Source organism: Stegostoma tigrinum, chromosome 9, assembly GCF_030684315.1.
Source record: "Stegostoma tigrinum isolate sSteTig4 chromosome 9, sSteTig4.hap1, whole genome shotgun sequence".
NCBI lineage: Eukaryota > Metazoa > Chordata > Chondrichthyes > Orectolobiformes > Stegostomatidae > Stegostoma > Stegostoma tigrinum.
The window spans coordinates 98,161,376-98,188,323 of NC_081362.1; the positions used below are offsets into that span (position 1 = coordinate 98,161,376).

A 26,948-nucleotide genomic window follows, 5' to 3' on the forward strand; every position below is an offset into this window, starting at 1 on the left:
TTTAAACCTGGCACTTGGCGATTGAAAGCCAATTGCATTTAAGTCTGATGGTTTTGACAACCTCGGACTAATGCTATTGTAAGAAAATTGATGTCTCCCCAAGTATGGGGAGACTGTTTTTGAAAATCGGTGTGAGAGCAAACCGCCATCTGAGAAGTAAGCACTGGGCTCACACAAGAAATAACTTAGCTCTCTAAGAAAGCACCATTTATCCATAAAAAGTACCACCATGGCATTTGTAACTAAGAGTCCTTACAGGGAAAACATCCCTGACAGCCAGACCAGCAGAAGAAAGGCATTTGTGACTGGAAAGACAGTGGAGAAAGTAAAGCATTTCAGAAGTCACATTGGGTGTGGACTTTGAGAGACTAAGTTTTATTTTTTTTCTTACTATTTGGGTTATGTAAGTGAGACTTGTATTTATTGAAATTGCATAACAGCACAATATTGTTCAGCTTGGGAACAGTTAGGAGTTGGGGAGAATCATTCGGTCTGTTAGTAATTCCATTAATTTGTTCACTGTCAGGGTTAAATAAATAAATTGTTACTTGTTACTTACAAAATGAATATCGGAGAATTTCTTTCATTTAACCTCCCTTTCTCCATAACAAGCAGAATCTATTTTAGTAAGAAAGATATTTTTCTCCAACAGTTTATAAAGTTTGCAAACATTGAAGAGGACACACCTTCATATCACCGAAGCTATGACTTCTTCGTCTCCAGGTTTAGTGAAATGTGCCATTCAGGACACGATGATGCTACAGACAGAACTAAGTGAGTACATACCAAGTAAATACCCAACATAGTTCTATTTACAGGACATTAAGGAGAGATTTCAATCTCTATCTAAAGCGTAATTAGTCATTACTGAAAAAAATTGTCATGACTTGCTTTAATTGACTGTTCATTGTTACAATATGGAGACAGTAAGGACTGCACATGATGGAAGCTAGAGTCAAAAAATGTTTCAGGCTGAAACATGACTTTCCTGCTCCTTGGAGGCTCTCTGACTTGCTGTGCTTTTCCAGCTCCACATTTATTGACCCGTAGTTACAATATGTCTGAAATTCATTGGGTCCAGTACATGGATATAATAGAAAGCTATGAATGCATGTTTAAAGGATACCACATTGTCACAATTTGTCAGCTTGGCTCATTCCCTGATTGAAGCTCATACTGCCTATATCAGTGAAGGTCCATTGGTACCTACTGCCCTGATCCTTCGACAACTATTTTGCTAGGATGACCAGGAGCCCATCTGAAGGTCAAAGATTAATCCTATCCATCAACTCTTGATTCCGTTGTTTCACGTCATACGGGATTTTCTATTTACCTAAATGGATTGGATGTCAATTCTTCATGGCAAGAATTCATTTGATACTTTATAATGGTGCACTATCTTCCACCCTCCCTCTGACAAAGTCCTCTGATATTTACAGAGAGAGGATGGGCAACTCATTTTCCTTCTTCCTTCCTACTAGACTTTAAGTAAGCCCTTCCACAAGGTGAAATCCGAGTATCTTTGATAATGAAATGTGAGGCTGGATGAACACAGCAGGCCCAGCAGCATCTCAGGAGCACAAAAGCTGACGTTTCGGGCCTAGACCCTTCATCAGAGAGGGGGATGGGATGAGGGTTCTGGAATAAATAGGGAGAGAGGGGGAGGCGAACCGAAGATGGAGAGAAAAGAAGGTAGGTGGAGAGGAGAGTATAGGTGGGGAGGTAGGGAGGGGATAGGTCAGTCCAGGGAAGACGGACAGGTCAAGGAGGTGGGATGAGGATGGTACGTAGGAGATGGGGGTGCTGCTTGGGGTGGGAGGAAGGGATGGGTGAGAGGAAAAACAGGTTAGGGAGGCACAGACAGGTTGGACTGGTTATGGGATGCAGTGGGTGGAGGGGAAGAGCTGGGCTGGTTGTGTGGTGCAGTGGGGGTAGGGGACGAACTGGGCTGGTTTTGGGATGCGGTGGGGGAAGGGGAGATTTTGAAGTTGGTGAAGTCCACATTGATACCATTGGGCTGCAGGGTTCCCAAGCGGAATATGAGTTGCTGTTCCTGCAACCTTCGGGTGCCATCATTGTGGCACTGCAGGAGGCCCATGATGGATATGTCATCTAAAGAATGGGAGGGGGAGTGGAAATGGTTTGCGACTGGGAGGTGCAGTTGTTTATTGCGAACCGAGCGGAGGTGTTCTGCAAAGCGGTCCCCAAGCCTCCACTTGGTTTCCCCAATGTAGAGGAAACCACACCGGGTACAGTGGATGCAGTATCTTTTGCTGTTTTCTGTCCATCAGGATCCGTATGGCTGGTATAAAGGGTCTGCAGGGTGTGGTAAGGAAGACAGTTAATGATGAACTCCAGGCCAACATCTGGGAACCCCAGCATATGGATAAAATTGTGCCCTCCCTCCTTTTCAATTTGCAACAAGCAGAAGAAGCTGAGAGGTAAGCCATGAAGTTCCTTCCTTGCATTATGTCAACACCTCCCTCTCTCTCTCTTTGCCTATCACACCTGTGTGGTTTTTCACTCCTTCCATGATCTTCCACATCAGCTATGGTCAAACCTAGGACATTTCTCAACTTATACAAGTTTAATTTCTAAACACCTGGAGAAAGACTTAACAACTGTTACAGTGATAGATGTGTAGGGGGCTGTCTAATGAGTTTCTGCATACATCCTGGAGATGGTAAACACTGCTACTACTGAATATTGGTGGTCGAGGAAGTGACTGTTTGTTTGTGAATGTTTGCCAATCAATCAAGCTGCTTTGTGCAGAATCATAGAATCCCAGCTCAGAGGCCATTCAGCACACTGAATCTGCACTAACCCTCCGAAGTGCATCCCATCCAGACCCAGCACAGCCCCACCCTATCCCTATAACCCCGCTTTTTACCATGGCTCATCCACCTAGCCTGTACATCCATGGACACTATGGCACAATTTTTTTAAGCATAGCCAAACCAGTTAATGTGCACCTCTTTGGACTGTGGGAGGAAACCAGAACACCTGCGAAAACCCACAGATGATTTCAAGCTTTTTCAGTGTGTGGGAGCTGCACTCATCCAGTTAAGTGAAGAGTTTTGCAGTCCTGATTTGTTATATGGTGGTCAGGTTTTGAGGAGCTAAGAGGTGAGTTGTTCACTTCAGCGTTCCGAGAACCAGACCTGCTCTGCAACCACCATATTTACATGTTATTACTTTTATAAATGAAAAAACAAAAAAAAGTTCTTTAAAAATATAAAAATAATTAGTTCTTTGAGAAGGTGACCAAACAGGTAGATGAGAGTAAACCAGTTGATGTGGTGTATATGGATTTCAGCAAGGCGTTCGATAAGGTTCCCCACAGTAGGCTATTGTACAAAATGTGGACGAATGGAATTGTGGGAGGTATAGCAGTTTGGGTTGGAAATTGGCTTGCTGAAAGAAGACAGAGGGTGGTAGTTGATGGGAAATGTTCATCCTGGAGTCCAGTTACTAGTGGTGTACTGCAAGGGTCGGTGTTGGGTCCACTGCTGTTCGTCCTTTTTATAAACGACCTGGATGAGGACGTAGAAGGACAGGTTAGTAAATTTGCAGACGACGCTAAGATCGGTGGAGTTGTGGATAGTGACAAAGAATGTTGTAGGTTACAGAGAGACATAGATAAGCTGCAGAGCTGGGCTGAGAGGTGGCAAATGGAGTTTAATGCAGACAAGTGTGAGGTGATGCACTTTGGTAGGAGTAACCGGAATTCAAAGTACAGGGATAATGGTAAGATTCTTGGTAGTGTAGATGAGTAGAGAGATTTCGGTGTCCATGTACACAGATCCTTGAAAGTTGCCACCCAGGTTGACAGGGTTGTTAAGAAGGCATACGGTGTTTTAGCTTTTATTAATAGAGGGTTCGAGTTCCGGAATCAAGAGGTTATGGTGAAGCTGTACAAAACTCTGGTGCGGCCGCACTTGGAGTATTGTGTACAGTCCTGGTCACCGCATTATAAAAAGGATGTGGAAGTTTTGGAAAGGGTGCAGAGGAGATTTACTAGGATGTTGCCTGGTATGGAGGGAAGGTCTTAAGAGGAAAGGCTGAGGGACTTGAGGCTGTTTTCATTAGAGAGAAGAACGTTGAGAGGTGACTTAATTGAAACATATAAAATAATCAGAGGGTTAGCTAGGGTGGATAGAGAGAGCCTTTTTCCTAGGATGGTAACGGCGAGCACGAGGGGTAATAGCTTTAAATTGAGGGGTGAACGATATAGGACAGATGTCAGAGGTAGTTTCTTTACTAAGACAGTAGTATGGGAATGGAACGCTTTGCCTGCAACGGTAGTAGATTTGCCAACTTTAGGTACATTTAAGTCGTTATTGGACACGCATATGGACGTACATGGAATAGTGTAGGTTAGATGGGCTTGAGATCGGTATGACAGGTCGGCACAACATCGAGGGCCGAAGGTCCTGTACTGTGCTGTAATGTTCTATGTTCTATTAAATATGATCTGAATGTGAACAATCCCACTTCTGACCTTGTGACGGAGGGAAGATCATTGATGAAGCAGCATAAAATGTTTGAGCGAGGCAATCATCCTGAAGAGCTACTGCAGAGATGTCTTGAAACTGAAATGATTGATCTCAAGCAACTACAACCATTTTGCTTTATGCCAGGTATGAATCCAACCAGCAGAGGTTTTCCCAAGGTTCGCATTTACTCCAATTTTACTAGGGCTTATTGAGACCATACTTGATAAAGATATTTTCAAATCAACCTGTTTGGAGCTGCTGTTACACAACTCTTCAGCAGGTGTGTCTAGAACGCTGACCTCCTTATCCAGAGGCGTGGACACCACCACTGCAACACAAGCGCCCCTTAATTAAGATAAAGTCATCATAGTCTTCAGACCATAGCTGTTCTTTCATTAGAGAGAGAGAGAGAGATGACCAGTGGTGGTTTAACCTGAGGGTCACCTCAAGTGAAGGGAGAGACTAGTGAACCACCCTGTCGATGTCACTCTGCACCATCAACCAACCATCCAGCCACTTGGCCAACTGAGCTGACTGACTTCTAACCATACTTGATGAATCCTGTCCTGATGTTAAATGCAGTCACTCTCACCTCATCACTGGGTTCAGTTCCTTTGAAACATGATTGGAGCAAAGCTGCATTGAGGTCAGCAGGCTGAGTGGTTCTGAAGCTCAAACTGACTGTTAAGAGATCAGGTTATTGCTGAACAACGTTCACCTGATGCCACTGCTATCAATAATTGCCAGCAGTCTGAAATGGATGTGTTGGATTTGTTGTGCTCTTTGTGGATGGGACAAATCTGTAAAAGTTTCTACACTAAGATAATAAAATGTGAGGCTGGATGATCACAGCAGGCCCAGCAGCATCTCAGGAGCGCAAAAGCTGATGTTTCGGGCCTAGACCCTTCATCAGAGAGCCTCTCTGATGAAGGGTCTAGGCCCGAAACGTCAGCTTTTGTGCTCCTGAGATGCTGCTGGGCCTGCTGTGTTCATCCAGCCTCACATTTTATTATCTTAGATTCTCCAGCATCTGCAGTTCCCATTATCACTGATACAAAGTTTCTACACTGCTGGTCATCTCTTATTGTGGATTTACTGGAACAGCTTGGATGTGATTACAGTGCACAAGTCTCCAGTACTGTGTAGGTTCTAAAGTTATCAGGCCCTGTAAGTTTTACATCATCTAGTGCCATTAGCAGTTTTTGACTGTACTTTGTGTGATTTTGGGAACTTCAAATAGGGACCTAGATAAATTATCTACTTGGCACTTCTATGTGAAGATTGCTAGAAGTGCTTCAGCCTTAACTTTTGCACGGATGTACTATGCTGCAAAATCTTTGAGGAGGGGGAGTTCTTTTTCAATCATTTGTGAGATGTGGACGTTGGTGGCTGGCCAGCATTTATTGCTTGTCTCTACTTGCCTTTGAGAAGGTGGTGGTGAGCTGCCTTCTTGAACTGCTGCAGTCCACCTGCTGTGGGTTGACCCACAATACCAGTAGGGAGGGAGTTCCAGGATTTTGATCCAGCGACCGTGAAGGAACAGCAATATATAATCCGAGTCAGGATGCTGAGTAGCTTCAAGGGGAACTTGAAGGTGATGATGTTCCCATGTATCTGCTGCTCTTGTCCTTCCAGATGGAAGGGGTTGTGGGTTTGGCAGGTGCTATCTGAGGATTTTGGTGAATTCCTGCAGTGCATATTATAGACAGCACAGACAACTGCTACTGAGCGTCGCAGGAGGAGAGAGTGGATGCTTGTGGATGTAGTACCAATCAAGTGGATGCTTTGTCCTGGATGGTGTCAAACATCTTGAGTGTTGTTGGAATTATATTCTTCCAGGCAAGTGGGGAGTATTCCGTTACACACCTGACTTGTGCCTTGTAGATGATGGGCAGATTTTTGGAAGTCAGGAGGTGACTGACTCACTGTGGTATTCTTAGCCTTTGAATTGCTGTTGTAGCCATTGTGATTTTGTATTGAGACCAGTTAAGTTTCTAATCATTGATAATCCCCAGGATGTTGATAATGGCAGGTTCGACATTGGTAACACCGTTGAATGTCAAGACGCAATGGTTAGATTGTCTCTTAATGGAGATGGTCATTACCTGACATTTTAGTACGAATTTTACATGCCGCTTATCAGTCCAAGCCTGGTATTGTTCAGATCTTATTGCATTCGAACATGGAGTGCTTCAGTATCTCAGAAGTTGCAAATGATGATGAACATTGTGCATTCATTGGGGAACATGCCCACTTCTGACCTTATGATGGAGAGATCTTATCATTGATGAGGCAGCTGAAGCAGGCAAGACCTAGGACACTACCCTGACAAACTCTTGCAGAGATGTCCTGGAGCTGAGATGACTGATCTCCAACAACCACATCCATCTTCCTACAAGCCAGGCATGACTTCAATCACTGGAGAGTTGCCCCCAATATCCATTGTATTCCAGTATTGCCACACTGCTTGATGTCACACTCAGTCAACCTGCACATCTGCCAATGTGGTATACTGCATCCACTGTACCCGGTGTGGCTACCTCTATATTTGGGGAAACCAAGCGGAGGCTTGGGGACCGCTTTGCAGAACACCTCCGCTCGGTTCGCAATAAACAACTGCACCTCCCAGTCGCAAACCATTTCCACTCCCCCTCCCATTCTCTAGATGACATGTCCATCATGGGCCTCCTGCAGTGCCACAATGATGCCACCCGAAGGTTGCAGGAACAGCAACTCATATTCTGCCTGGGAACCCTGCAGCCTAATGGTATCAATGTGGACTTCACCAGTTTCAAAATCTCCCCTTACCCCACCGCACCCCTAAACCAGCCCAGTTCGTCCCCTTCCCCCACCGCACCACACAACCAGCCCAGCTCTTCCCCTCCACCCACTGCATCCCAAAACCAGTCCAACCTGTCTCTGCCTCCCTAACCTGTTCTTCCTCTCACCCATCCCTTCCTCCCACCCCAAGCCGCACCCCCATCTACCTACTAACCTCATCCCACCTCCTTGACCTGTCCATCTTCCCTGGACTGACCTATCCCCTCCCTACCTCCCCACCTATACTCTCTCCACCTATCTTCTTTTCTCTCCATCTTCGGTCCGCCTCCCCCTCTCTCCCTATTTATTCCAGAACCCTCACCCCATCCCCCTCTCTGATGAAGGGTCTAGGCCCGAAACGTCAACTTTGTGCTCCTGAGATGCTGCTTGGCCTGCTGTGTTCATCCAGCCTCACATTTTATTATCTTGGATTCTCCAGCATCTGCAGTTCCCATTATCTCTGATACTATTTTAACACTCAGTCAACTGCTGCTCTCGATGTCAAGGGCTGTCACTCTCACCTCACCTCTGGAATTCAGCTCTTCTGCCTGTTTTTGAACCAAGGCTGTAATGAAGTTGGAGCTGTGTGGCCCTGGTAAACCAAACTGACTATCACTGAGCAGGTTATTGCTGAGCAGGTGATGCTTAATAACACTGTTACTGACACCTTCTATCACTTTACTGATGATCGAGTGGAGACTGCTGGGGTGGTAATTGGCTGGGCTAGATTTGTCCTGCTTTTATGCATAGGACATAGCTGGGCAGTTTTCCACATTGTCAGGTAGATACCACCATTGTAACTGTGCTGGAAAAGCTTGGCTGGGGGAGCAGTAAATTCTGGAGTACAAGCCTTCAGCACTAATTACTGGAATATTGTCAGGGCCTGTGCAATATCCAGTGTCTCCAACCATTTCTTGATGTCATGTGGAGTGAGTCAAATTGGCTGAAGACTGGTATCTGTAATGCTGTGGACCACTGGAGGAGGCCATGATGGATCATCCACTGGGCACTTCTAGCTGAAGATTGCTGTGAAAGCTTTAACCTTATCTTCTGCACTGATATGCTGGACCCTCCACCATTGAGGATGGAGATACTTGTGGAGCCTCCTCCTCCAGTGAGTTGTTTAATTGGCCATCACCATTCACGACTGGATGTGGCAGGACTGCAGAGCTTAGATTTGATCCATTGGTTGTGGGATCCTTGTTGTGTTCATCATTTACTGCTTATGCTGTTTAGCATGCAAGTAGTCCCATTTGGTAGCTTCACCAGCTTGACACCTCATTTCGACACTGGTGCTGCTCCTGGCATGCCTTCCTTTATGCCTCATTGAACCAGGATCGGCCCCCTTGTCTGTTGGTAATGGTTAAGTAGGGGATATCCCTAGCCATGAAATCTCAGATTGTAGTGGAATTCAATTCTGCTGCTGTTGATGGATACTTATTCTTAACTTGTTAGATCTGTTCACAAATACCTAAATGGGAGATAGTTTGGAGACTCCATTTCTTATTAGTTAAAAGAACAAGAACAAAGAAAATTGCAGCACAGAAACAGGCCCTTTGGCCCTCCAAGCCTGCTCCAATCCAGGTCCTCTATCTAAACCTGTCGTTTTCCAAGGATCTGCATCCCTCTGCTCTCTGCCCATTCATGTATCTGTCTAGATACATCTTAAATGACGCTATTGTGCCTGCCTCTACTACCTCCACTGGCAACGCATTCCAGGCACCCACCACACTCTGCATAAAGAACTTTCCACGCATATCTCCCTTCAACCTTTCCCCTCTCACCTTGAAATCATGGCCCCAAATAATTGAGTTTCGCTCTCTGGGAAATAGTTTCTTGCCATCCACCCTGTCTAAACTGCTCATGATTTTGTAGACCTCAATCACGTTCCCCCTCAACCTTCTTTCTAATGCAAATAATCCTAATCTACTCAACCTGTCTTCGTAGCAAGCACCCTCCATACCACGCAACATCCTGGTGAGCCTCCTCTGGGCACTCGTCAAAGCATCCACCTCCTTTTCGTAATTTGGTGACCAGAACTGTACACAGTGTTCTAAATGTGGGTGAACCAAAGTCCTATACAACTGCAGAGCTTAGATTTGAACCGGACAAGTGCGAGGTGATGCATTTTGAAAGATCTAATTCAAGGACGAACTATACAGTAAATGGAAAAGTCCTAGGGAAAATTGATGAACAGAGAGATCTGGGTGTTCAGGTCCATGGTTCCCTGAAGGTGACAACGCAGGTCAATAGGGTGGTCAAGAAGGCATATGGCATGCTTTCCTTCATTGGGCGGGGTATTGAGTACAAGAGTTGGCAGGTCATGTTGCAGTTGTACAGGACTTTAGATCGGCCACATTTGGAGTACTGTGTACAGTTCTGGTCGCCACATTACCAAAAGGATGTGGATGCTTTGGAGAGGGTGCAGAGGAGGTTCACCAGGATGTTGCCTGGTATGAAGGGTGCTAGCTATGAAGAGAGGTTGAGTAGATTAGGATTATTTTCATTAGAAAGACGGAGATTGAGAGGGGACCTGATTGAGGTCTACAAAATCATGAGGGGTATAGACATGGTGGATAGCAAGAAGCTTTTTCCCAGAGTGGGGGACTCAATTTCTAGGGGTCATGAGTTCATAGTGAGAGGAGGAAAGTTTAAGGCAGATATGCGTGGAAAGTTCTTTATGCAGAGGGTGGTGGGCGTCTGGAAGGCGTTGCCAGCGGAGGTGGTAGAAGCAGACACGTTAGCATCTTTTAAGATATACCTGGTCAGGTACATGGATGGGCAGAGAGCAAATGGACACAGACCGTTAGAAAATAGATGACAGGTTAGACAGAGGATCTTGATCGGCGCAGGCTTGGAAGGCGGAAGGCCTGTTCCTGTGCTGTAGGTTTCTTTGTTTCTTTGTAATATGACCTCCAAACTCTTGTACTCAATACCCTGTCCCATGAATGAAAGCATGCCGTATGCCTTCTTGACCACTCTACTGACCTGCGTTGCCACCTTCAGGGTACAATGGACCTGAACACCCAGATCTCTCTGTGCATCAATTTTCCCCAGGGCTTTTCCATTTACTGTATAGCCCACTCTTGATTTGGATGTTCTTGGTTGTTTTAATGTCCATCACCATTCAAACCTGTAGCTGGAGCTGGACTGCAGAGCTTGTTTGTGGAATCATTCAGCTCTAACACTCATTGCTATACTCTTTGACATGCTGTGGTTGATTTGCTCACCGAGCTGGTTCATTTAGCTTGCAGATGTTTCATTACTGTGCTGGGTAACGTCATCAGTGCAGCCTCCAATGATGCGTTTTTGTATTTTCCCACATGCTATTTAAACTCCAGGGTTGTTTGGAATTGATTACCTCATTTCCAGTTTTTCTTTACAGTGGTGTGCACATAGGGTCTAATTCTATGTGTTTTTTGATGGCCTTTTTGGTGGAGAACCAGGCCTCCAGGACCTTTGACATGACAGTTGTCCTGTGATATAGTTTCACCACCTCATTTTTAGTTCTGCGTGGTTAAGTTCTTGGGATGCCTTCTTACATTCTTCATTCATACTTGTATTTCGTCTTGCTATCTCTTGTTTTTAAATGCTGAACTTGGCATCTCTTCAAAACCTTGCCTGTCTCTAAAGCCAGTAATTCAGTCTAAATCAGACTATTACATTAAATCCTTAACTGAATGTCCAATCCTACATTTCTCTGTTGCCAAGAACACCGTCTACCACGCCTGTGTTTTCACACATCTCAGGCCCTGTTTGCTGATAAAACTGACATTGTGTTCTTTCATGCCAGTGCAAATATTCTCACTCTATCCTAGCCAACTTCCAATTCCTGAAACTCTGTAACCTATCCAATCTTTGCTGCTGGGATATTATTACACAACAAATCTCGACACCTATTGTTCTGTACTCACTGACTTGCACTAGTTCCTAACCTCAACCACTTCACCATAAAATTTCCTTCCTTTTATTTGCTATTTAATCTGGATCACATTTTGTTCATTCTAATTCTCCTTAATTAATCTTTTCAGTCGTTCTCCATCACCACCGCAAGAAACTGAGAAGGAGAAGGAGAGCCCTGCTGCCGTGGCTGAAGGTTGCCTTCGCGAGCTGCTGGGCCGTGCAGCATATGGAAACATCAAAAATGCCATCAAGCCAGTTTTAATGTATGTGATGTATTTTGTTGAATGCAGTCAAACAGACTGGTCATTTTGTGGCTAAAGTTTGATGATATCACAGTGGAACTGCATTTAATCAATGTTATAAGGACAGAAGGAAATATGAAAAGCCATGTACATTCTTCCTCCTATCATTGATTCCAACCACCCATTCAATCCACAGTTCTGTAAAGTTGTACCAGATTTGAAATGTTAATTCTGTTCTCTTTGTTCACAGGTACTGCTTGACCGGCTGAGTTTCTCCAGTATTCTCTTTGTTTCGGATTTCCACCGTTTATAGCATTTGCTTTGTTTGTTTAATCCTCTCTCACTACCCTATCATTGACTCTGCCCGACCATTTAATTCCATTCCACACCCATGTACACTTTCCCCGTCAGCGACTCTATACACTCTTTAATCTCCTTCCACAGCCTCATGTAAACCACTTACCATTATTGAGTCCATGCATCCATTTAATCATAGACCCATACACTCTTTTCCCTATCACTGAATTAGCATGCCCATTTAATCCCCTGCCCACAGATAAATGTGCACTGCCTCCTAACGCTGACTCTATCCAACCATTGAAACCAGTTCGACAGCGCTGTTAACTTGTTGTGATCACAGACTTAGCCAGCTACTATTCTCCTTCCATTCTGCAAGACTATGGAAAGAAACATAAAGAAATAAGAACCTGACTAGGCCATTCAGCCCCTTGAGCCTGTTCCACCATTCAATATGATCATGGCTGATCATCTAACTCTGTTACATCTTTCAACCAGTATCTTTTGATCCCTTTAGCCTTAAAAATATATCTAACTCCTCCTTGAAAACATTCAGTATTTTGGCTTTAACCACTTCCTTGGCAGAGAATCCCACCGACGTACCACTCTTTGGTAAACAAATTTCTCCTTTTCTTAGACCTAAATGGCCTACCATGCTTTCTTAGTCTGCAATCCCTTGGTTCTGGACTCCTTGGCCATTGGGAGTATCCTTGCTGCATTTAATCTGTCTCGTCCTGTTAGAATTTTACGCAGTGCTGTAAGATCCCCCTCATTCTTCTAAACTCCAGTGAATAGAGTTCTAAACGATCCAACCTGTCTTCATTCATCAGTCCTGCCAACCCAGAAGACTCCATGCGCTCCCTCCTTAGCCAGAACATCCTTCATCAGAGGCAGGCTAAAACTGTACACAATGTCCTCGGTACAATCTCACCAAGACCTGTAAAATTGCAGCAAGACATCCCTGCTTCTGTTCTTGAATCCTCTTGCTATGAAAGTCAGTATACCATTTGCCTTTTTCACTGCCTGATGCACCTGCAGACTTACTTACATTGATGTTGTATAAGGACCTCCAGGTCTCGTCTCATGCCATCATCATTCCTCTGTTTAGATTCAGGACCGTGGTCATCGAATCATACAGCACAGAAACAGACCCTTCGGTTCAACTTGTCCATGCTGAATAATTTTCCCAAACTAACCTAGTCCCATTTGCCTGCCTTTGGCCCGCATGCCTCTCAACATATCATATGCATGTACCCATCCAAATGTATTTTAAATGTTGGAACTGCGCTTGCATCTACCACTTCTTCTGGCATTCCTTCCACATATGAACCATTCTCTGTGTGAAAAAGTTGTCCCTCAGGTCCCTTTTAGATCTTTCTCCTCTGATCTTAAAAATATGTCCCCTAGTTTTGAACTGTCCCATCCTACGGAAAAGACCTTTGCCATTCACTTATCTATGCCCCTCATGATTTCATAAACCTCTATAAGGTCGTCTCTCAACCTCCTATGCTCCAGTGAAAAAAGACCCAGCCTATCCAGCCTCTCCTAGAAACATAGAAGATAGGAGGAGGCCATTTAGCGCTTCAAGTCTGCTGCACCATTCATCACAATCATAGCTGATCGTCCAGCTCAGTAGCCTAATCCTGTTTTCTCCACAAACCCTCCAGTCTCTTCAACATCCCGGTAAATCTTTTCTTAACCCTCTCCAATTTACTAATAGCCTTCCTATAGCAGGGCAACCAGAATTGTACACAGTACTCTAACAGTGGCCTCTCCAACATCCTCTACTACTTCAACATTAGACCCCAATGCCTATACTCAGTGGTCTGAGCAATAAAAACAAGTGTGCTAAACGCCTTCTTAACTACCTTTTCTACCTGTGACTCAGCTTTCAAAGAACAATATAAGTGACCTCCTAAGTCTCTCTGTTTGACAACACCACACAGGGCCCGACCATTGACTGTTGATCTCAGGATTGACAATGCCACTCTCCATCTTATTGAAGAATTTTATCTTATTATGGCCATTCTTTCCCAGGGCCTCCCACAGTTTGATTGCCGATTATTTCTTTCTCAACCCACAATACCCAGCCTAGAACGGCCTGTCCTCTAGTTGGTTCCTCAGCTATCATAGAAAAGAGGTGGTAATCTTGAATCTCTGCAGACAGAAACAACATCAACTTATACTGGGGCGAAAGTGGGAACAGAAGGATTTTGGGGTGCTCATCCTGAAGGGCTAAAGGTGGTAGGACAGGCTAATATGTTAGTTAAGAATGCATAATGGACACTTGTCTTCATCTGTTGTTGGTGTAGATTATAAGAGCAGGGATGTTATGTTTCAACTGTACAAATCTTTGTTTGGGCTACAATTAGAGTACTATGGACAGTTGATTGCTACAGTATTGGAAGATGTGATAGCAATGGAAGGAGTGCAAAGACAATTCACCAGGATGTTGCCTGGGCTGGAGCTATGAAGAGGCTGGAAGAGCTTGTGTTCTTTCCTTTAGTGCAGGAATGGCTGAGAGGGGATCTTATTGAGGTAAATAAGACTGAGGAGCATGGACAGGGTGAATAGAAAGCAGCTGTTCCCTCAATTGAAAAGTCAGTAACAAGCGGGTATAATTTTAAATTGGAAGTTAGGAGGTATAGAGAGATTTCAGGAAAATTGTTTTCGCCTACAGGGTGGTAAAAATCTTGAATGGGAGGGTAGTTTGAGGGAATAAATCTTGCAACCTTTAAAAAGGACTGTAACCATAACACTGTAGTTCCTTTACCAATAGTTAAATTAATGTATTTTTTGAGTGTCAGAAATGTCATAATGTTCAAGAAATGCTAGAAAGTGGGACTAGTTTAGTTTTAGAATAGGTTTCTTCATTGCAGAAGGGATAAATCAAAGGGTCTCTTTTATATTGTATGATTGTATGACTGTATGATTTGACTCTGGTCAGATGTCTAAAAATCTGATCAAAGGCATGGTTTTCTTAAAGGATGAAAGTGAGGGAGGTGGAGAGGTTTAGAAAGGAAATTGAAGACTTACAGGCCAGACATCTAAAGGCATTGATGCCAATGATGAAACAATTAAAATCAGGGATGAGCCAGAAGCCAGAATTGGAATATAAAGGATGGGAAGGGGCAAGGACATGGAGAGATTTGAAAGCAAACATGATGCAATCTCCCCAGTGCTTAACAGCAATAAAAGTTAAAGACAAAAGTTGGATTTATTTAACTCCTGTCATGGCAGAAATTGACAGGATGGGCCATTGTAAATAAAAGTAAATCCTTGTCATTTGCTCCTTAGGCACTTAGATAACCACTCACTTTGGGAGCCTAAACTGTTTGCAGTCCGGTGTTTCAAGATCATCATGTATTCTGTTCAGGTAAGTGTTTGATGTTTAGTGTTCACTAAATCTCCCGATTGGGTCCATACATTAATTTAACTATTGGTAAAGGAACTACAGTGTTATGGTTACAGTCCTTTTTTTATAATAAACAACATCCACCATTAGACTCAACAGATTATGTCTATCTCCTCACTTTACAGACGATAGGTAAGGGCAGTGTTTGGACTGATCACTGTTAGATTGCAATAAACCAGTTTGTTTGAAATGCATTGTTCAGTTATTTCAAACTTGCTAGTGGAGTTGTCAAACTGAGTTCAGTGGACAGATGCTCAATAAAGCATTTATTTATAAGTCATGCTGTGCAAGTCATGTTTTTTGTTAAGTACATTAAAGAATATGGGGATACGGCTAAGGAACTGGGGAATGGGGCTGTGGTGACGGGATGATGTATTGTCTCCCTGGTGCCAGTATCAAGGATGTTTCAGAGCAACTGCAGGACATTCGGAAGGAGGATGGTGAACAGCCAACTGTTATGGTACATGTCAATATGAATGATATGGGTAAAAAGAGATGTTCTGCAAAAGGAGTTTGAAGAGTTAGGTAGTAGATTAAGGAGAAGAACTACTAAGGTTGTAATCTCCGGATTACTTCTAGTGCCACACTGTACTGAGGATAAGAGTAGGAAGATAAGTCAGATGATTCTGAGGCTAACGAGATGGTGTAGGAGAGAGGGCTAGAGATTTTTGGATCATTAGGACAGCTTAAGGGTAGTTGAGAATCACAGGGTCAGCAGGTTGCACCTGAACTGGTACTGCGCAAATATCCATTCTGGAAGGTTTCCTTGTTCTGTTGAGAGTTTAGTAGAGGATGGGACATGGAGTGGATGTAAAGTTTGGAGCAAGGTCCGATCCAGGACAGAAAGAATACCAGGACAGTTCTGCAGGAAGAGAAGACATGGGAATGATAAGGCACATGGAAGATCTGGAAACGTGAATTTTAATGCAAGGAGCCCAACTCATAAAGCAGATGACCATCGAGTGTTAATCAGCAGGTAGGAATGTGATGTTGTTGCAATCTCTGAGAAATGGTTGAAAGAAGGACGGGATTGGCAGCTCGACATTCCAAGGTATAAAAGCTTTGGGCATGGTGGAGGTAGTTGGGGAAGGAATGTATGACAGATGGGGACATTGCATGATTGACAAAGGAATTCATCATTTCATTAATGAGGGAGGATGTCCTAGAAAGCTCTTCAAATGACACCATCTGAGTAGATCTTTGAAGTTAAAAAGGGGCATTCACTTTGCTGTGATTTTAGTACAGATCTCCCAACAGTCAGACAGAAATAGTGGAGCAAACGTGGAAGTAAATCACAGAAAGGTGTGGGAGAAACAGGGTCATAGTTGTAGGGGAATTTAACTTTGTTAACATTAATTGGTATCACCTTAGTGTGAAAGGGCCAGATGGGGTCATATTTTTAAGGTGCATCCAGGAGAACATTTTGTGCCAGTATACAGACTGTCCTATTAGAGATGGAGAAGTGCCAGACATAAGCCCAGGAAATGAAGCTGATCAAGTGGTTGAAGCGTCAGTGGGCAAGCATTTTTGCGGATAGTGACTATAACTCTATAAATTTCAAAATCAATATGGAAAGGGAGAAGGATAGTTTGGAGGTTAAATTGGGGAAATGCTGATTTAAACATCATTAAACAGAATCTGGCAAACATAGACTGGGAACAGCTACATGTCCCCACCCCTGAGTACGAAACCATCATCTCCTAAACCATCCACAACCACATCACCTCAGGTGACGTCCCACCCACAGCCTTCAACCTCATTTTTCCCCAACCCTGCACTGCCTGCTTCTGTCTCCTTCCTAAAATCCAGAAACCTGCCTGCCCCAGTCGACCCACTGTCTCCACCTACCCCTGCCCCACCGAACTCATCTCCACCTACCTGGACTCCGTTTTCTCCCCCTTGGTCCAGGAACTCCCAACCTATGTCCGTGACACCACCCACGCCCACCACCTCCTCCAGAACTTCCAATTCCCCGGACACCAACACCTCATTTTCACCGTGGACGTCCAGTCCCTATACACATGCATTCCCCATGCAGATGGCCTAAAGGCCCTCCACTTCTTCCTGTCCTGCAGGCCCGACCATCCCCATCCACCAACACCCTCACTCGCCGAGCCAAACTCATCCTCACTCTCAACAACTTCTCTTTTGATTCCTCCCACTTCCGACAGACAAAGAGGGTGGCCATGGGTACCCGCATGGGCCCAAGCTATTCCTGCCTCTTTGTAGGGTACGTGGAACAATCCCTCTTCTGCACCCACACTGGCCCTAAACCCCACCTCTTCCTCCGTTACATTGATGACTGTATCAGCACCACCTCATGCTCCCATGAGGAGCTCGAACAGTTCATCCACTTCACCAAGGCCTTCCACCCCAACCTCAAGTTCACCTGGACTATCTCCAACACCTCCCTCACCTGGCACTTTCCCCGGCAACCGCAGAAAATGCTACACCTGCCTCCATACCTCCTCCCTCACCCCCATCCCAGGCCCCAAGAAGCCTTTCCACATCAAACAGATGTTCACCTGCACATCTGCTAATGTGGTATACTGCATCCGCTGTACCCATTGTGGCCTCCTCTACATTGGGGAAACCAAGTGGAGGCTTGGAGACAACATTGCAGAACACCCACGCTCAGTTCATATGAAACAACTGCACCTCCCAGTTGCAAAACATTTCAACTCCCCCTCCCATTCCTCAGACGCCATGTCCATCTTGGGCCTCCTTTAGTGCCACAACGATGCCACCTGAAGGTTGCAGGAACAACAACTCATACTCGGCTTGGGAACCCTGCAGCCCAACGGTATCAATGTGGATTTCACAAGCTTCAAAATCTCCCCTCCCCCTACTGCATCCCAAAACCAGCCCAGTGCATCCCACCTCCCTAACCAGTTCTCTCACCTATCCCCTCTTCCCACCTCAAGCTACACCCCCATTTCCTATCTCCTAACCTCATCCCGCCCCCTTGACCTGTCCGTACTCCCCGGACTGCCCTATCCCCTCATTACATCCCCACCTACACTCACCTCTACTGGCTCCATCCCTGCCTCTTTAACTTGTCTGTCTCTTCTTCATATATCTTCTCCTCTATCCATCTTTGATTATCCTCCCCCTCTCTCCCTATTTATTTCAGAACCCTCTTCCCCCTCCCCTTTTTCTGATGAAGGGCCTAGGCCTGAAACGTCAGCTTTTGTGCTCCTAAGAAGCTGCTTGGCCTGCTATGTTCATCCAGCTCCACACTTTGTTATCTCAGATTCTCCAGCATCTGCAGTTCCCATTATCTCTGATACTTGCAGTTAAGTCGACATTTGGAAAGTGAAAGTATTTTAAAAGTGGTGCAGTGAGAATTCAGGACCAGCATGTTCCTGTAAGTGTGAAGGGTAAGGGCAGCAAGTCCAGAGAGCCCTGGAAGTCAAGGGCTACCAAGAGTTTGATAAAGAAAGGCATGAAAGCATATGCTAGATACAGAGCATTAAAAACAATGGATGCCTTTTAGAAGTCTAGTAATGGAGGGTACTTGTAAAAGAAATTCAGAGGGCAATGAGGGGCCTCAAAATATCTTTGGGCGATAAAATTAAGGGAAACTCAATAGCATCTGATAAATATATTAAAAGCAAGAAGATTACCAGACAAAGTGTGTGGCCGATTAGAGACCAAAGGGGCAATGAGTGAGGTCTAAAATTAATATTTTCCTATCTGTATTCACAGAAGAGAAAGATATTTTTGCTGGACATTCCAGTTTGGGATGATGAGGTTCAAGACAATGTTAGGATTAATAAGGAGAATGTACTAGATAATTTAGTGGGCATAAAGGTACATAAATCCCATGGCCTGATGTGATGTATGCTAGGTTGTTATGGGAGGCAAGGGAGGAGCTTGCTGGAGCCCCAGCAGAGATACTCCATACTTCGCTTGGCACAGGTGAAGTTCACACTGATTGAAGGATAGCTAACGTGGTTCCTTTCGTTAAGAAGGACAGCAAGGATAGGCCAGGTTAATCACAGACCAGGTTACAATGGAACATTGGCTAGGTTACAAAGGGACATTGAAAGGATGCAGAGCTGGGCTGAGAAGTGGCAGATAGAGTTTAACCCTGAAAAGTGTGCGGTGATTCATTTTGAAATGACAAATTTGAAAAAAAAATACAGGGTTAATGAAAAGATTCTTGGCAGTGTGGAGAAGCAGAACGATCTCGGGGTTCATGTCCACAGTTTCCTAAAATCTGTCTCCCAAGTGGATAGAGTTGTTAAGAATGCGTTTGGTGTGTTAGCTTTCATTAATAGAGGGATTGAGTTTGAGAGCTGTGAAGTCATGCTCCAGCTGTACAAAAGCCTGGTTCGGACACATCTGGAGTATTGTGTCCAGTTCTGATTGCCTCATTGCAGGAAAGATTGCCAGCATTTGCCCCATATCTCTCTAAACCCTTCCTATTCATGTACCGACTCAGATGCCTTTTAAATGTCATAACTGTACCCACCACCACCTCCCCCGGCAGCTCATTCCATATGCACACCACCCTCTGCATGAAAAAGTTGCCCCTTATGTCTGCTTTAAATCTTTCTCTTCTCACCTTAAACCTATGCCCTCTAGTTTTGGACTCCCCTACCCTGGGGAAAAGACCTTGACTATTCACCCTATCCATGCCCCTTAGGATTTCATAACTCTCCTTATGGTCACTCCTCCGCCTGCATCTTCACACTTTGCCTTCTGTAAAGGCTGTATTCCATTCTCCCAGTTCCTCCGTCCTCATCGCATCAGTTCCGATGATGCAAACTTCAACAAAGGGGCCACTGAAATCCCCACCTCCTTCCTCAACCAAGGATTCGCATAGTTGACAGGGCCCTCATCTGGGTCCAACACATTTCCCACACTTCACCTTTCAGCCCCTCTCTTAACTCCTACAATAGCAGTAGGAATCCTGCTTGTCCTCACCTACCATCCCACCAGCTTCCACATCCAGAGGATCGTTCGCCACTATTTCCACCACCTACAGCAGGATGCCACAACCAGACTGGTATTCTCTTCCCCTCCTTTCCCTGCCTTCTGCAGAAACCATTTCCTCTAGAAAACCCTAATCTACTCATTCTTCACTCCCAACAACCCCTCTCAGCCCCATGGTACCTGCTCCTGCAGCCACAGAAGATGTAATGCCTGACCTTAAACTTCTTCCCTCCTCTGTACCCAAGGGCCCAAACACACTTTGCAGGTGAACCAGCTCTTTATCTGCACTTCACATAATGAAATGTGGACTGGGTGACTGCTTTGCAGAGTTCCTGTGTTCTGTCTGCAAAAAGACCCTGAGCTTCCAGGTGCCTGCCACTTCAACACACCACCTTGTTCCCTGACCAACATCTCTTGCCACAATGCTCCTGTGAAGCTGAGCGCAAGCTTGAAAAACAGCACCTCATTTTCCGCTTGGGAACTCTACAGCCTTCTGGACTCAATAATGAGTTCAACAACTTTAGGGCTTGAACTTCTCCTAAGCCCTTACTCACACACCAGGCCTTGTTATCACATGGTCAGCTCTTACACGCAACTCATTGTTAGGCACTAACAGTCCCCATTAATTGCTATTCACTCTCTTACCTGAATATTATCTACACCTTTGCCTGTTCAACTGTTTTTCTGTCTCTTTGGGCTCCACTCCACCCATTGTTTATTCCTTCCCTCTCCCGATACCTTCTCCTGCATAAAAACCAACATTTTCCTAGCTACCATCAGCTCTGAGGAAGGGTCACGAGACCAAAATGTTGACTCTGATTTCTCTGCACAGATGCTGCAAGACAGGCTGAGCTTTTCCATAAATTTCTGGGTTTTTTTTCTGATTTCCAGGATCCACAGTTGTTTCAGTTTTTACCCAGCCTATTCAGCCTCCCCCTCTAGCCCAAACTCTCCAATCCTAGCAAATCTTTTCTGAACCCTTTTGTGTTTAACAACATCATTCATATAGCAAGGAGATCAGAATTGAACTCAGGGATTTTCCAACAATCAACGACAGTTTCATGGTCATTATTTAACCCTTAATTCCAGATTTTCATTGAATTCAAATTCAATCATCTACCATGCCATTCAAATTCAGGTCCACAAAACATTACTTGGATATTTGGATTAATAGTCTAGTGATGAGATTACACAGTGATCCTCTTCAGTGCTCTGACCTGTGCTTGTTGCCACAATATTTATATGACTAGTCTGATTCAGTTACTGGTCAATGGTAATTACCAGGATGTTGTTACTGAGGGATTCAGTAATGGTAATACCACTGACTGTTGGGGGCGGTGATGGGTTAGATTCTCATTTTAAGATGTTCATTGCCTGTCACTGTGGTGTGAATGTGTTTGGTAAGTAAGTGCTATGGTGAAGGTACTTGGATATGATGGGAAGAGATTGGATGATACAGAAAGGATATTAGAGGAAGTGATAAGGGGAATGTGAGGAATTGCATGAAAGATCTAAGGAATATGGTGAGGGTTTTGGGAGAAATGATGAGGGATATATGTTCATGCAATTCCTTTTTTCAAAACCATGATTGAACCTGCCTTTTCATTGGTTTATATTCATTCATGGGAGGCATTTGTCATTGGTTGGGCCAGCATTTATTACTTATCCTTAACTGCTGTTGACAAAGTGGTAGTGGTGAGCTGCCTCCTCAAGAAGTTCTCTTGAAGTTGCCAAGTGTTGCAGTCCATATGCTGAAGGTACATACAATACCATTAGGGAGAGTCCCAGGATTTTGATCCACCAGCAAATCTGAAGGAAAGACTGTACAGTTCCACGTCAGGATGGTGAGATGCTTGGAGGGGAACTTGCAGTTGGTAACGCGCCCATGTATCTGCTTCCCTAGTCCTTCTAGATGCAGTGGTTGTGGGTTTGAACAATGCTTCTAAGGAGCCTTGATGAACTTCTGTAGTGCACCTTATTGATAGTACCCACAGAGCTGATGGTGGAAGGAGTGGATGTAATGCCAGTCAATCAGGCTGCTTTGCTCTGGATGGTGTCAAGCCTCATGATTGTTGTTGCAGCTGCACTTATTGAGGCAATTGGGGAATATACCATCACACTCCCGCCTTGTAGATAATAGATAAGTTTGTTCCCACAGCAAGATTCGTAACCTCTAGTCTGCTGTTGCAGCTACTGCATTTGTGTTGCTAGTCCAGTTCAGTTTCTGGTCAATGGTAACCATCCGAATGTTGAAAGCAGATGATTCAATGACGGTGATGCCATTGAATGTTAAGGTATCATGGTTAGATTAGTTCTTGTGGGAGATAGTCATTGCTTATCACTGGCATAGTGAGAATGTTACTTGCCACTTTTAATACTTCAGCGTTTCCTTGGGATCCGGAGGTAGTGGCTGTTTGAATGCTCAGTCAGTTGGAATTAATTTTCTTATATTCAAAGGTAACATGTGGTGTGGCATTTAATACAGTTGAAGTAAATCATTTTGCATGTCAGATAATGGGTATTGTTTAGGTGTACAGATTGGATTGTGTCAATAACTTCGGGTAAGTCATCTTGCTGACCAGATCAGTATCACCTAAACATTCTAAAATCACAGTAAACAGATGCCATTTTATTCTGGACATTTTAAGTGCATTAGATATCACAAATATCTGCAATCTATTAGGAACAGCCCTTAATTCAATAAATTACCACAGACACCTTATAATCCTCAAATCTCCACCACCACCCCCATCACCATCACCACCAATACCCACCATACCCATGCTTGGTGCAGAGAGCTGTCCCTCAAGCTATAGAACAAAATCTCTATAAAAGTGAGAGGTGGTAATGTCCTGTCATGAAACCCAACACAGAGGATGTCTGATCACGGTAAAATCGGGGGTGGGGGGTGGGGGAGAAATGGCGTCAATATCTGCTGATGCAGAGCCTGGCTCCTGTCTCAACGGACACATCTATCAGTTGAGATACAAGATGCTGAGTGTGTCATTGCTGGAATCCTGTCAATTTGGCCATTGTCCTCAAGGACCTGACCATCCAGTTCCTGGAGCTAGCAGAAAACACAACCTGAAATTTCATTCCCTGCAAACTGCAGCTTGCCATGTGCGAAAGAAGGAGCTCACCAAGCTGATAGGAGGACTCATAGTAGATCAGGGTAGAGTCATGTCCAGCATCACAGCTTTGCTACCTAAGAAAACCAGTCACTTAACAAGGTTTTCTCTTAAAGGGGCAAATTCAGAGAAAAAAATCATATCAGTGACACCACTGTGCGTCCTAAAGCAAAATAGTGCAAAATGCTTAATACTCAGCACGTCTGGCAGTATCAGTGAGGGGATAAACAGAGTTAAAATCTGAAAGATCTACTGATGCTGCAAATCAGAAACAAAAACAAAAATTGGTGGAAAAGCGTCTGCGGGGAGAAATCAGAGTTAATGTTTCAGGCCATACTTTCCATCAGAACAGGGAAAAATTATAAGTGTAATAACTCTGATGGAGCATTTCCTGACTCTTTCTCATATACAGTCCCAGCATTCCCACTTGGTCATTCAACAGTTGGTGGGCCACCTGGATGCCAACAGTAAGAGCGTTGCCAAAGTACGCACTGGGATTGTGGATGTGCTGTCGGAGTCTGCTGTTATCGCTGCTGGCGGATCTGTCGGTGGGTAGGAAAGATTCTTCATGGTTCTCTATTCTGTATATTATCTTGAATTAATAATACCGTATTAATAATTGAACAGTATGCAGTTTTGTGTTTGTGGGCTTTGTTAGATTGTTTGTTGCTGATCATTTACACATGATAGATGTCATTTGATGCACCTGAGCACATTGGGCAATTAACTTGTAACTTTGTAGTACAATGAGACTATAACACCAGCACCAGCGCAGCTACCAATCTGAATGAGAGTATGTCAGACAACTGATCAGGCGAGCATGACATAAAAAGTGGGAACAGGAATTAATCAAGTGGCTCTTCGAGCCACCTCCACTATTCAATAAGATCATTGCCAACATGATTATGGCCTCAATTCCAATTTCTTGTCAGCCTCAGTAACACTTGACTTCTCCATATTAAATACTCTGTCTAACTCAGGCTTGAGAATTTTCAGTGTTCCAGCACCAACTGCTTGTTGATGAGAATTTCAAATCACTCAATCTCAGAGAAGATATCCCTCCTTGTCTCGACGGGCTGAGGGGCATCTTCTGTCCTTTATGGTGTATGATCTACATCTTAAATGGGCAACATGATAGCTCAGTAATTAGTATTGCTGCCTCAAAGCATGAGGGACCGGGGTTTGATTCCACTCTCAGGCAAATGCCTGTGTGGAGTTTGCACGTTCTCCCCGTGTCTACCTGGGCTCCCTCCAGGTGCTCCAGATTCCTCCCACAGTCCAAAGATGTACAGGTTAGCTAGATTGGCTGTGATAAATTGCCCAGAGTACCCAGGGATGTGCAGCTGGGGTGGACTAGCCATGAGAAATGCAGGGTTACAGGGATGGGTGGGATGCTCTTTGGAGATTAGTGTAGACTTGATGGATTGAATGGCCTGCTTCCACACCGCAGGGTTTCTATAACTCTATTTATGAGAGGTCTTATTTTAAAATGGCCCTGAGTTTGAGATTCCCACAAGAGGAAATATCCCTGTCCAGCCATATTATATGTTTCAAAAAGATTATTTCAAATTCTTTCAAACCCCAAAGAAGTATAGGCAAACCTGCTCAAATTTTCTTCATAAGAAAATATCCTCTTCCCAAGAATCAGCCTCATACTCCTCCTCTGAACTGCTTCTAAAGCAAACGTTTCCCATTTGTACCCGGTGCGGCTTTCTCTACATTGGGGAAACCAAAAAAGCGGAGGCTTGGGGACCGCTTTGCAGAACACCTCCGCTCAGTTCGCAACAAACAACTGCACCTCCCAGTCGCAAACCATTTCCACTCCCCCTCCCATTCTCTTGATGACATGTCCATCATGGGCCTCCTGCACTGCCACAATGATGCCACCCGAAGGTTGCAGGAACAGCAACTCATATTCCGCCTGGGAACCCTGCAGCCATATGGTATCAATGTGGACTTCACCAGTTTCAAAATCTCCCCTTCCCCCACTGCATCCCTAAACCAGCCCAGTTCATCCCCTCCCCCCACTGCACCACACAACCAGCCCAGCTCTTCCCCCCCACCCACTGCATCCCAAAACCAGTCCAACCTGTCTCTGCCTCCCTAACCGGTTCTTCCTCTCACCCATCCCTTCCTCCCACCCCCAGCCGCACCCCCAGCTACCTACTAACCTCATCCCACCTCCTTGACCTGTCCGTCTTCCCTGGACTGACCTATCCCCTCCCTACCTCCCCACCTACACCCTCTCCACCTATCTTCTTTGCTCTCCATCTTCGGTCCGCCTCCCCCTCTCTCCCTATTTATTCCAGTTCCCTCCCCCCATCCCCCTCTCTGATGAAGGGTCTAGGCCCGAAACGTCAGCTTTTGTGCTCCTGAGATGCTGCTTGGCCTGCTGTGTTCATCCAGCCTCACATTTTATTATCTTGGAATCTCCAGCATCTGCAGTTCCCATTATCTCTGTTTCCCATTTTAAGTAAGGTAATCAAAACTGCATACAGTACTCCAGGTGCAATCTGACTGAATGTCCCTTGGAGCTAAAGCTGCACTTGGCTTTTTAAGACCTCACGTCCTTGCAATACAGACCAACATTTCATCTGTCTTCGTAATCACTTCTGTTATGGAAGCGGAATGGCCAAACCCCTCTGATACTTAAGCCGACGCAACCCCCAATCTGTTATTATGGGAGTGGAGGTTACCTTCTAATAGTTATGCAGAGAAGTTCACCTTTTCCCCTTGTATTCTGTTAAATTAATGGTTCAAGTCATCACTTCCAGTTCTGCTTTTCAGTGGTTTGTATATCAGGTCCAGTTCAATGTATTTGTTGATGGAGTTCCATTTGGAATGCCAGGCCTTCAGGAATTGCCTGGCATGTCTCTGTTTGGCATGCGCGATTATGGATGTGTTGTCCCAGTTGGATTCGTGTTCTTCTTTGTCCGTGTGTACTGAGACTAGTGAAAATTGGTCCTCTCTCAGTAGCTATTTGGTGTTCGCATATCTTGATTCGAGCAGTGGAGTGGTGTGGGCACGAGCTGGGGGCAGCCAGGAAGGTAAGGTTTTTCCTTATAAAAACTTATTTAGTGAATCAGCGGCCTACCTCCTTTCAGCCACAGGGGATGAGTGTGAGTGGTGAGAGCATGAGCCGGGAGGTGAACTATTGTATTTGGGCATTGTCTAAACCCAAAACACTACCCGTGTAGTGTCTCTCACCCATCGTCCTCCTCTAACCAAAAAATAACACTGTGTGGAGGGTCAGTACGGTAAGGTTTCTGTTTGCTTTATTCATTTGGCAATCTAGAGTAGGGGGAATGGAAGCTAGGGCAGTTGCATGCTCCTGTTATAGGATATGGACGGTAAGGGTCACTACAGATGACTTTCTGACTTCACCTGTGAGAAGTGCACCCAACTCCAGCTCCTAACAGACCACATTAGGGAACTGGAGCTGGATTTGGATGAACTCCAGGTCATTCAGAAGACTGAAGGGGTGATAGAAAGGAGTTATAAGGAGGTGGTCACACCCAAGGCACGGGGCAAAGATAGCTGGATGACTGTCAGGAGGTGGAAAGGGAATGGGCAGACAGTGCGGGGATCCCCTGTGGCCGTCCCGTCAGTAACAAATATATTGTTGGGGTGGGGGGTCAACCTGCCGGGGAAAGCCAAAGCGGCCAGGCATCTGGCACTGACCCTGGCTCTCTGGCTCTGAAGGAAA

At 44.8% G+C, this 26,948-nt stretch overlaps 1 protein-coding gene across 12 annotated transcripts in view; it reads left to right on the plus strand.

Moving 5' to 3' along the window:
* LOC125454981 (protein EFR3 homolog B-like) overlaps window positions 1–26,948 on the plus strand; it is a 151,043-nt gene that overhangs the window by 23,345 nt on the left and 100,750 nt on the right. For all 12 annotated transcript variants that reach the window (XM_059648793.1, XM_048536406.2, XM_059648796.1 and 9 more), the window contains 5 exons: window positions 653–774; window positions 2,292–2,441; window positions 11,348–11,482; window positions 15,056–15,134; window positions 23,655–23,790. In XM_059648793.1, the coding sequence (XP_059504776.1) occupies window positions 653–774; window positions 2,292–2,441; window positions 11,348–11,482; window positions 15,056–15,134; window positions 23,655–23,790 (622 nt within the window). The remainder of the gene's footprint in view (window positions 1–652; window positions 775–2,291; window positions 2,442–11,347; window positions 11,483–15,055; window positions 15,135–23,654; window positions 23,791–26,948) is intronic.